The 11,560-nt window shown below is 40.1% G+C and overlaps 1 protein-coding gene across 1 annotated transcript; it reads left to right on the top strand.

Moving 5' to 3' along the window:
- Positions 1–2,577: 2,577 nt before the first annotated feature.
- On the top strand, positions 2,578–4,129 carry LOC133452246 (zona pellucida sperm-binding protein 3-like). The gene is made up of 9 exons (XM_061731467.1): positions 2,578–2,638; positions 2,744–2,910; positions 2,977–3,080; positions 3,161–3,249; positions 3,320–3,500; positions 3,575–3,680; positions 3,752–3,837; positions 3,916–4,007; positions 4,074–4,129. The coding sequence occupies exons 1-9, from the start codon at positions 2,578–2,580 to the stop codon at positions 4,127–4,129; spliced, it is 942 nt and encodes a 313-aa protein (XP_061587451.1).
- The last annotated feature ends 7,431 nt before the right edge of the window (positions 4,130–11,560 follow it).

Raw genomic sequence — 11,560 nt, 5'->3', positions numbered from 1 at the left:
GAGCCAGAAAGAAAGAAAGACAGAAAGAAAGACAGAAAGAAAGAAAGAAAGAAAGAAAGAAAGAAAGAAAGAAAGAAAGAAAGAAAGAAAGAAAGAAAGAAAGAAAGAAAGAAAGAAAGAAAGAAGGATCAATTAAATTTAATTGGTATAGTTTAGTAGCATTTAGTATTCTTTTAGAGCAGTGTTTTGGGGTGTCAAAAGACTGAATGTGGTGATAGATTTATAGTTACAAAGGTGGAGTTGAATTTTTTTATTGTCATTTTTTTTTTTTTTTTTTTTTTAATATTTTTTTTATCCCTGATTTTTTACCCATTTCATCACCCAGTGCTCATACCTAAGTAACAGTCCTGGGCATTGCTCTCCTCTGCCAACCCAGGGAGGGTCCTACACTGAGCTCAGGTCTCCTTCTTATCCTGAGGAGTGACGGACCGCTTCTTTTCACCAGACAGGGTGAGGATTCTCTGACTGGACGTAGCGCGTGGAAGGATCACGTTATTCCGGCCAGATCCTCCCCACCCCATCTGGCGCCCCGGTTGGCCAGAGGGGGCATGTGTAGCCCAGGACTGTGTGCATGTTTTTGTGAGGGTAGCTCACATTGCTACCCAAGGGAACACGGGGAGAACATACAAACAAATGATGTGGATGCCAGGGCTACAGGTCTGTAGTCTTCAGTAGAAGATGGATGAGATATTTTTGGTAGTGGAACCAGGCAGGATGTCTACCACAACACTGGGGCATTCTCCTTGCTCAGGCTTGACGTTGAAGGGGTGCTCTAAATCCCACATAGCTGGTCTTAACATGAATAGTGTTACAGTAGTTTAAAAAAATGAAACATTAATACAGCACTGCGAGTAACTGGTAGTGTATCAAGGGTGTGCCTTGCCTTTATTCCAATGATACCTGGGATGGAGTCCAGCTGATCCTTTTGACCCTTTATAGATAGTGGGAATAGATAATAGAACAGAATTAATATAAAGCCATTATTGTCACTACACACATACACAATGAGATTAAAAGCTCCAATAAGAGTGCAAACATTAGAAAAAAATCTGAAAAATATACAGTATAAACAAATGAAATGAGCAATAGTACAAAAAGGGGAGGTAAGGTGCATGGACCTGAGGAATATATATATTATTAAAAACAATAAATATGATGCCATATACAGGGTTAAATATCTCTATATATTGCACATTATGGAATGTAATGTTTGGTTGGACTGAAATACAACTTCGAGTCTGAACACATATACACTTCTGATCAAAAGCTTTAGACCATTTAAGAAATTGCAAGATTTTGCATTTTGCACTGCTGGATCTTAAGGTTTTAAGTAGACCTTTAAACTGCAAAAAAAAGAAATAGGAGCAAAAGACCCACATTTTTGAGCAGGTAATTTATTGAAAACAACTGAAATTTAACTGAATTTAACTGAAATGGGCTGTTCATCATCTGATCAAAGCTTTAAGACCATAGCACAAAAATTCCTAAACGGCCTCAAAACAGATATCAAAGAGTAAAAAAAACACTCAGTACTGAGTAACTCCACCATTCTTGTTGATCACTTCATAAATTTGTTTCCGCATGCTTGATGTGTCTAGTGTGTCTAGAAGACCAGTGGGCAGGTGGTGTCAACTGGTGAAGACGGCTTCAGGAAGGGCATCCACTGTCTGGAACTGATGTCCATTTTTGTAAACTTCCCTTGTCATCCATCCCCAAATGTTCTCAGTTGGATTTAGATCGGGGAACATGCAGGATGGTCCAAAAGAGTGATGTTATTCTCCTGGAGGAAGTTCTTTGTCAGGCGGGTGTTGTGAACTGCAGCAGGGTCCTGTTGAAGACCCCGGTCACCACCACACAGATGAGGGTCCTCAGTCATGAGGGGTGCCCACTGCAACATCTCCACATAGCCTGCTACGGCCCCGGACAACCTGGAGCCCCGTTGTCTTTTTAAAAATTCAAAATGATGGCGATGGCACATTATGAGAGGCCTTGCTTTTATGCAGCTCAACAATCCTACCAGAGTGCAAAATGCTAATTCTTGCAATTTTTCAACTAGTTTTCAGATATTGATCAGGAGTGTATTACTGCAATGTGCCTATGAGCCTTAAAATAATACTAACTACAAATTTGGACCCCTTATTCATTTAAGTTTTCTTGAAAGCTTGTTTGTCTTGATGAAGCTATAATATCAACCTACCCATTTAGTGGTTTCATGTGTGATACACAGTATTTATTTATTTGTATTTGTATAAAATTTGTATTTGCTGGCTGCATAATTGTTTCAGAAAAAAATGCAGATATGTTTGAATGTTGTCTGGCTGCTATGGTTTCTTAGACATGAATGTCCAGTATCTCAAGAACCATATTTTACTTTGTGTTTCCATGAATACAAAGTAAAATAGTTTATTTTCTACAAACTACGCCCACATTTCATGATCCATTAACAGATGTCAGTTAATTTTAAACACCTGTTTAAGTTGCAGACACACAACAGGTGAAAGCAGTTTCCTTGATTGCCATGCTCCAGTCACAGAGAATAAAACCCCCCACAGAGCAACGAGTAGGCATTCAGTCACCATGGCTTTCTCTTGGTATTGTGTTCTGCTCCTCTGTCTGGGTGCTTGGGCTGCAAATGCAGGTAAGAGTTCAATAGTGGTTGTTTGGTTTTTCCACTTCTTCCCTTTCTCCCTCTCTTGATGCCTTTTCATACAATACATGTTGTGCCTTTTTTGTCTTATTGCAGAGATGAAACTGGATTGCAGGCCTGACTACATGGCACTGGTTTGGTCAGACAGCAGATCACAGGCAGACACTTCATTGTTTCGACTTGGTAGTTGCGAACCTACTAGCTCTACATCAAGGGAGGTTGTATTCAGTGTTGGCCTTACTGACTGTAACTTTAGGCAACTGGTGAGTAGAGCACTCAATTGGGTACATGATTACGTCTACCTTAACTCATGCCGGCTCTTGATTTAGGTCACTGGAAATGAGCTAACCTACTCCAATGAGCTCATCTACACTCCTTCCCCTGACTCGTATGTCCTTCCCTTCACTCTGCCAGTTGTCTGTTCATATGAGAGGTGAGCAATATTATCTGAAGAGGTGCACAGATGTTAGGCATTGCAGCTACTAAACTTTATTTTTCTTCTCTCTCCTCCAGGCCAAAGGACTGGCACCCTGTGATCGTTGATCCAGTGTTTGACACATATGGTGTGGAAAACCTTGTGTTCCATATGGGATTCATGAATGGTTGGTTTAACGCATGAGACTCTACAATAACAACTGTCCAACGCATTAACTGTCTCTTCTGTGGCTTCAGCTGATTTCTCAGGCCCTGCAGAGTCTACCAGTTTTCCCCTGGGCTCCATGATCCCCATCATGGCTAGTGTAGAGCAGCGGAGCCATCAGCCCTTGTTGTTGCTCCTCGAGGAATGTGTTGCTGCCACCACAGAAGACTTGGAGCCTGGAACAGACTTCTATTCAATCATTGCAAACAAGGGGTACACATAGTCTAGATTGAGATTTGCTGTAATATTCCATGTACTCGTTTTTAACATTTAAACTTCAATTACAGATGTCTTGTGGATAGCAAGAGTACGCACTCAAGATTTGAACCGAGGCAAAAATTGTCTGAACTCCAGCTATCCCTGCAAGCATTCAAGTTTGCTTTGGGACAAGAGGTAAACCTGTTCTATTCAATGTTTAAAGGCTTGATGGACTAGCAAATGGTGACATCATATTGCTCCACTAGGTATATATTCACTGCAGCCTTGTGGCCTGGGATCCAAATGGTCTTGACGAGTCAAAGAAGGCCTGCCAATACGTAAAGGGTCATGGGTAAGACTTCACATAGTTTGGGGGACACAGGGCTTTAGATCCTGCAGAAAGTCTGACATCTCTCCTTGTTTCATCTAGCTGGGAACTGCTGGACGACGACTCGTACAACAATCTATGTAACTGCTGTGAACACACCTGCAAGTCCAGAAAGGCAAGAAGTCTGGAACCAGGTATGTAGCACTCTTTGAACTTGCACATGTCCTACCTGGCTTTCATGATGTACCTTGTTTCCATAGGAACCAATGGTTTGATGACGAAAGCTGTCCTTGGGCCACTGACTATCACAGTCTGACTTCCTTGACGATGGAAGCAGGCTTTCAGACTTGTCTCTTTTATTCTTGACTGTGTAATGCTCACTGAATAAAAAAAACTAAAGCTCATCTAATGGTTGCTTGACCTCTTGTGTTAGGGTTGTCACTGACCTTGTAAGGGTTTTTTTATTTTGGGGGGTGGCATTAACCCAAATTATCCATGGATATATATACAATCTGTTTTGGATATATTTGGCTGAACTGTCTGCCTTTGCTACATGAGGGCAGGGTGGGGGTGCAAAGGTTCACAACTGCAAGCCCTACATGTCTAAACTTTTGCTGCTCTTAATGACTCACGCCTCTGTTTCTCTTACTACACTGAGCTAAACGGTGCTAGCTTTGCCAACCATCCAAAATGGAATCGTCCCGTATTGAGCTTAAAAGGGACGCTCTTTGTCCCGTATTACTGTGAGTCAAAAAATAGTAATATGCCAATGGAAAATTGAGTTGACAAGTTTTGTTTTACAACTGTAGCCTATAGTCATGGCCTTTGAGGCACATATGTTTACAAGTTTTCTACAGACTTTCTGATTGGACTATTACAGAATGGATGTTCTGCTTTTCTATCGTTTCATATTAAGCAGGACAGGTTTCTGTTCTTTGTTCAGTTCAATTTATTTTCTATTAAAGTGAATTGCCGGATAATTTGTTTTCCATGTGTTCATGGCATTGAAAAATATCCATCTGATTTAATTCAGGTTCGAGTCAAATAGTTAAATCGTTTCACTAACTCAAAGGGGCTAAAAAAAAAATGCACCAGGAAGGGTGAAGGCTGCCGATGAGGTGTCCCTTTATTTTTCAGGGATTTGGCAACCCTAAACGGTGCCCCAAGAAACACTCAAACCCAGGCATGAGCCCTATGGAGGATTTTTTTGTGCCAAAATTAAATCAATCAAATGTGTTAATTAAAATTGGAATGAAATATGTCATTAATTAAAATACAATTCATTTTAAGTAAAAACATATTTCAGTATTTAATGATTTTGTGTTGCGTGTGAATCATGAAATGTCAAACTGTCCGTTTCACTTGTCAAACTCAGTGGGCGGATTCCAAACCACTCATTGGTTACCTTGCACATCAAAAGGAATTGTATTTTAATGACATATTTCATTCCCATTTTAATTAATGAATGACACATTTAATGAATTAATTATATATTTAATTCCCATTTTAATTAATGACACATTTAATGAATTATATATTTAATTTGACACATTTAATTAATTATATATTTAATTCCCATTTTAATTAATGACACAATTAATTATATATGTCATTCCCATTTTAATTAATGATGTATTTAATTTTGGCACTAAAAATCCTCCATAGAGCACTGTTTGCATTAAAAACTGGAATTTATTCAACTCATTAAGGAAAGGGTAATAACTTGAATATAAAGAACAACGTGGCTTTAATGAGAAGCTTGACTAAAGCCTGAATTATTGTTCTGTTTTAAAACGACGCAGAGCCTACGGCGTAGGGTACGACAAGCACCGTAAGTTGCGCGTCGCCGCGTCCCCTACGCCGTAGGCTCTGCGTTGGTGTAACGCGGAACCATAAATCAGCCTTAAGTGGCGTTCAGGCTCCTCGCTGGCGGGCCACGGTCAGCTCGTCCGTTACTCCTCGACACGGGGCCAGAAAGCTACAGAGGTACTTTTCTATTTTCCTCTTCGAAATTTGCTATTTCTCTGTATTCAGAGGCGTCTTGCCTCAAACAAAACACCACTTTAACACGTTTGGCTGACTGAAACGACGCCTGAATCGGGATTACTATGCACCCGCTACGTAAAGGACCACATTTAATTAACTCTGAACTGTTGTGAAAAGACTTGATAGTAAACGTCGGAGATGTAAATCGGGTTTGACAGGTACTTACACGAATTAACATATCACCATATCATTAAGGACAATTACCAAGACTTTAAAAATGACTGTTTAAATTCCAAACTTGTGCATTCATTATCCTGAAACAGGAAGTAATCACCTAGTTCTTACTAGGTACCAAAACCAGGTAAATCACAACACAAGCCTTCCATTGGGTTAACACAATACCAAAGAGAAAAGACATCAGCATTGATTAAGAGAAGCAGTTTGTCCTAATCCTCTGAGAAGGATGTTTTAAACAATATGGAGTCCATTAAACGGTAGCCCCTTCTACATTAGCAGATACTCCATGTTTAACACACTAATCTAGGGTCACCTGTCCTTTTTACATTAACTGTCGAGCTAACCGTCCTTATAACTCGCCTGTGAGGGTAAACTTATGGCGCTTTTATACTAGCACCTACTCAGCCCGACTCGACTCGCCTTACCTTCGTTTGTTTCTAGACACCCAGATCAGAAGTAGGAGGTTGGAGTGAAGCTGCTGTGACGTATTTGATTGTGTGATCTAAACGGAGAAGACAACAACACTAAAGATGTAGAACCTAGAGGAGATGATAGATGTGCTGCTGGGTCTGTGGCTTGTGTTCGACATCAAGTTAAAAAATGACAGTGAAAGAAGCTTTAAAGGGGACATATTATGGCATTTAATGTATATTTTAAAAAGGCCTTGAATGTCTTAAAAACAATCTAAAGCTTGTTTTTTCTACATAAATCAGAAATTCAGCCTGTGGGCCATGTCTATAGTTTTACAGATAATAAAGCCTTTTTCTGTGGTTCATTTTCAGGGCGATAATGAGGCTCTGTGCTGATTGGCTGCTTGAATGACGTGTAGCAGGGGAGGAGACAAAGCGTCGCTCCGGGCAGAAGAGCAGCAGCTGCGTAGCAAAGCGTGTCCACGGTTCTGCGTTAAATCGACACTTACCCTACGCCGTAGGCTCTGCGTTGGTGTAACGCGGAACCATAAATCAGCCTTTAGTCACCTCGGATTCACACAGGAAGACCTAATTTAATTCTAAACAGTTACACCACAGTTCTTTACTCCAATTCCTCATTTCATTTATGTTACAAGACAAATGGATAATTTTAACTTTAAAGAAATCACGACACTGAAGTTTCACAAATGGCAACTTTATTGTTAAAATATATAAATAACATGTATGCACTATTGCTGGCTCAAGGAAGGGCCGCACGTCTTCTGAAGGTGTCGTTGAACAGCTTCAGGTGCATTGCTTGGCAGATCTGAAACCATAAAGAGAAGAAAAATGTATTACGGTACTAATAGAGCCGCCGGCGCCCGGAGCCCCGGGCTCGGAGCTCTGGGTTCGGAGCTCCGGGCCCGGGGCTCCTCGACGGTCCGGTCCGTGAGCAGCTCCGGCAGCTCCGTGAGCGGGCCCCGGTGCTCCGGAGCTAAGCTAAATACTTAGCCCATGCAAAGATCATACAAATATAAATAACATAAAAAATTAACGTCACTTACCGCTGACTTGTGTGCAGTTGCCGGGTCCGTACTGTGGGCACTGATCCTTTTATGAGGGTAAATGTCAATGCAAAACCTCATTTTAACTCTCCCTCGCGGTGGAAACAGTCACCGCTTCTAAACAATGGCTGAAGCTCCAGCCGGCGGAGAGAGCTGGTTGTGGGCGTGGTTTCAGCAGCAGAGGCCGACCTATGGAAATGAGCGCCTATGGTGACGTCACCATAGGCGCAGATTCAGAACGGGCCGTCAGAAAGTCACATGACACTGGAGGATTCTGCAGGGCGAGGGTACAGACCTTGCAGAAATTCATGGGATTTCATCTTTTCTGTGTTGGCAGGGTGAGGGGAGACCACTTTATATATGTTAAAACAAGAAAAAACGTGTTTTTCATAATAGGTCCCCTTTAAGCGGTGACGCTTTTTTTTAAATTTTGTTCGTCTCGGCGCTGCTGAAAAGACAGCTGGGAGCCGTGAGCAGCTATGAAGTGACCGAGCGCCTGGTAGATCTGGTCGTTCCTTATCGCCCGTCTACATCCCTTTTTAATTCTCTCCTCAGCTACCAGGTTTATGAACATCTGCACCTCAGAGTCGGATCACCAAACAGACTTTTGCGCTCCCATTGCTGGTGGAATAAAATGAAGTCGCGAGCCGCTCTTGGGCTGATTCCTGCTTCCTGATTCAGACGTCTGACAGCACCGCCCCACGACCAATCGGTGGCCTGTACTAGTGTGATGACGTCAGATGCAGCCGACTCAGCCGCTTAGAACCTCGGCAGAATAGATACAGAAAAAGTATCTACTCGGCACGCCTCCACCCGCCTCCACCCGCCTCGACCCTTTTACCTAGTGTAAAAGCGCAAAACCGGGGGCGTGGCGAGTCGAGTCGCGCTGAGTAGGTACTAGTGTAAAAGCGCCATTAATCCCTTGTCAGGACTAATGTAAACACAACTGACAGGGGCTGCGGGTCATGGGTGGGATTGATTGATGACAAGCCGAGGATGATCCGTTAGTTCCTCATACTCAGAGCCGTAGAGATCATAAATCAGCAAATTACAGAAGTGTAATCTGCAACCGGCTACTGAAATGACCAACCAAAGCTAGGCAAGAAACAAAACTTGGGTCGTTTGTTCTCTCAGATGTAAGTCGCTTTGGATAAAAGCATCTGCTAAATGACAGTATTATTATTATTATTATTATTATTGTTATTATTAATAATAATAAAATAATAATAATAATAATAATAATAATAAACTGAAGAGCCTTAGAAAGAGGTTTGCAGGTACGCATCAGCAGGAATGGCAGAAGGGGACTGCTGGTCATATTTGTACATGATTTGGAAGTTGCGCTGCAAGTCCAGTTGGTATTCAGTATGGATCTCCCATCTGCATCAGCCAGCTCCTCTGATGTCGGTGAAGCCTATCTCGCCTCCTCAACATGGCCTCAGGCACGGGAGAGGCAATAACATGCCCTGGGATTTACACTGACCAGCACGTGTTGAGCATGCATTCTTCATCCGGGGATAATAATGGGGTCTAAACTAAAAACGGCAAGTGACAAAGACAAGGTCGTTAGTGAAAATCATTTGAGACGGCTACAAATCTTCACTGGAATGGAGGTGTTTGACCATAAAGTACAGCATCATGCTTTGTCTGCTTTGCAGCAAAACGACTTATCAACTGTCAAGCACATTTGAGGAGGTGATGTGATTTGTACACCAAATATTCTACAGTTAATAGTGAGGCCATTTGTACAATAGCTGAAACCTGGCAGAAACTGGGCAATGGAACAAGACAATGATCTCAAGCACATCAGCAAATCTACAGCAAAATGGCAAAGGGGAAAAAGATGTTACAATGGTCAAATTCCAGACCTCATTAAAAGGCTGTAGTAGCACCTTACACTGAAAAAAATCAATCTAAGCGCATGTAAATATAACATACTTAAATCTGTGATATTAACAATTAAAAATGAAGTTTGTTGCTTTACATGAATACAGTTTTGAACTTAATCTGCATTTGTTCAAAAAACAAGACATTGTGCATTTATTCCTTAACAAGCAGTATGTATGCAATCCCAGGCAATCTTTTCATTTACACACAAACAACAAGCAATGATCTTGTTGTATTTACTTTTCCTTTAACAATTTTAATCTATTGGGCCGATTGACCAAAGTTTAGATGAAACATGCTTTATTAGTTTAAGTAGAACACCACAGTAAAAAATATCTTGTTTGATCTACTTTTAAAAAATTAAAGCGACTTTTTCGCATGAGATTTTTATGTAGATCAAGAAAGACTAGTCTTTGTATAAACTACTCGATTTTTAGTATGTACAAAATTCATTTGCAAGTAAAGTCAACTTAATTTTTGCAAGAAAAGTCAACTAAATTTTTTATTTTTTTTTCCTTTTCTTAATTTTTTTAATCTTTTTTCCTTTTTTTTCTTTTTCTCTCTTTTGTTCTCTTTTTCTCTTTTTTTCTTTTCTTTTTAAAGTCAACTTAATTTTGATAAATAAAGTAAACTTAACACAATTAAGTTGACTGTACTTGCAAAATGTATTATTTACATACATAAAATTAAGTAGTTTATACAAAGACTAGTCTTTCTTGATCTACATAATAATCTCATGCAAAAAGTTGACTTATTTTTTTTAAGTAGATCAAGCACAATATATGTATCAGTGTAGGAGAGTTGTTACAATAAGGATCTGTTCCTGTTAATATGATGTAAACGTCATGTTTTTGTTCATCTGAGGTTGTATACACCTAATTTTGAAACCTGATGACCAGATATTTTTAATCATGTCATGCCATAGAAAACCTTTGAAATTAAAATGTTGTACCATTCCCCCCCACACATCCAGTGGTTTGAGGGTGGGGTACTAAAGGTAGCAGCTATGATAATGACCCAAGTCAAGTGACCTACTTGTGCAAATCAGGATTAACATAAACAATGAAGCATGGAGCCAGACCATGAAAGACTTACAAACAATAACATTGTTGATATCACCCCTGGATCCCACTGGTAATCAGCACAATTCAGCCAGAACTTGAATAATGTGTTACTGCTGCATTTTCAACCAATTATAGTTGCCAAAAAAAGTAACAAAACATAATTTAAAAAAGAATAAAAACAGTGTATTATTGTAAACACAGATTTACTCCATTGCAAAGCAGCTCTCCCCATTATGGTGGTTTTATTTTCAGTCATAAGGCAAAGACCAACGCTGCATCAGGACATAGTCTGACACAAGAGGGCATCATCGTACAGTCTCTACACACCTTTCTTGATGTCTTACCCAAGATTAGGCAGATCCATGTAGTGCAGTGTGGCTTGCATTGGTCCTATAAAACTGCAGAAAGAACTAACTAAGAACTTATCAAAAGATGAATAGCAGTGATCTACAGACAAAATATGTAAAACTTTGGGAAACACTGGGTGAACCCCTCCTCTTGTAGCTCTCCTGTTGCTAGTTAACTAGTTGATTATTGGTGAGATGTTTCAGGGATCTGTACTGGAATAGTTAGGTAATGCAAAAGTTTTTTTTCAGTTTCACAAAGTTAAATTATTTCTTACCTCTCACTCAGGTGTAACAGCATGCCAACATGTGCTTAAAACGTAAACAGTGGGTCATGTTTGAGATATGAGTGTACAAAGCTCAAAACATGTACAAATATTACCTCCCCACTTCAGATTGTTAGATTGTGGATTTTTTTTAAAGACGTCACTGGGTTGATGGTGAGAAAGAAAGTCAGTTCTACATCTGTGTTTGTCACACTCTGTGTTTTACATGAATAGGTCCATATATAAAGTCAAAATAATCTGCAACTTTCCCAGTCATTGCATCTGTCCCAACTTTTTGAAACTTTTAATTAGCATCAGTTTCTTTTTGCCGTTTTGAGACTTTTAAGGACACATTCATCACATTCTATATGACAGGACATTTTCTGTCATTAATCAAAAAGATGTTCATGGTCTCAAATTAAATTCTCAAAGTGTTTAGGCATTTTTTTATGAACATTGCTTTTGTTCACGTTGTCAACTTGCATACTA

This window comes from Cololabis saira, chromosome 10 (assembly GCF_033807715.1).
Source record: "Cololabis saira isolate AMF1-May2022 chromosome 10, fColSai1.1, whole genome shotgun sequence".
Taxonomy (NCBI): Eukaryota; Metazoa; Chordata; class Actinopteri; order Beloniformes; family Belonidae; genus Cololabis; species Cololabis saira.
This window is presented reverse-complemented; position numbering and strand designations above follow the sequence as displayed.

Excerpts from the sequence above, each read along its gene's own strand:
- LOC133452246 (XM_061731467.1), top strand. The coding sequence starts at position 2,578 with ATGGCTTTCTCTTGGTATTGTGTTCTGCTCCTCTGTCTGGGTGCTTGG. Across the intron at positions 2,911-2,976 it reads ACTGTAACTTTAGGCAACTG|GTCACTGGAAATGAGCTAAC; the intron begins GTGAGTAGAGCA and ends CTCTTGATTTAG. Across the intron at positions 3,081-3,160 it reads GTTGTCTGTTCATATGAGAG|GCCAAAGGACTGGCACCCTG; the intron begins GTGAGCAATATT and ends TCTCTCCTCCAG.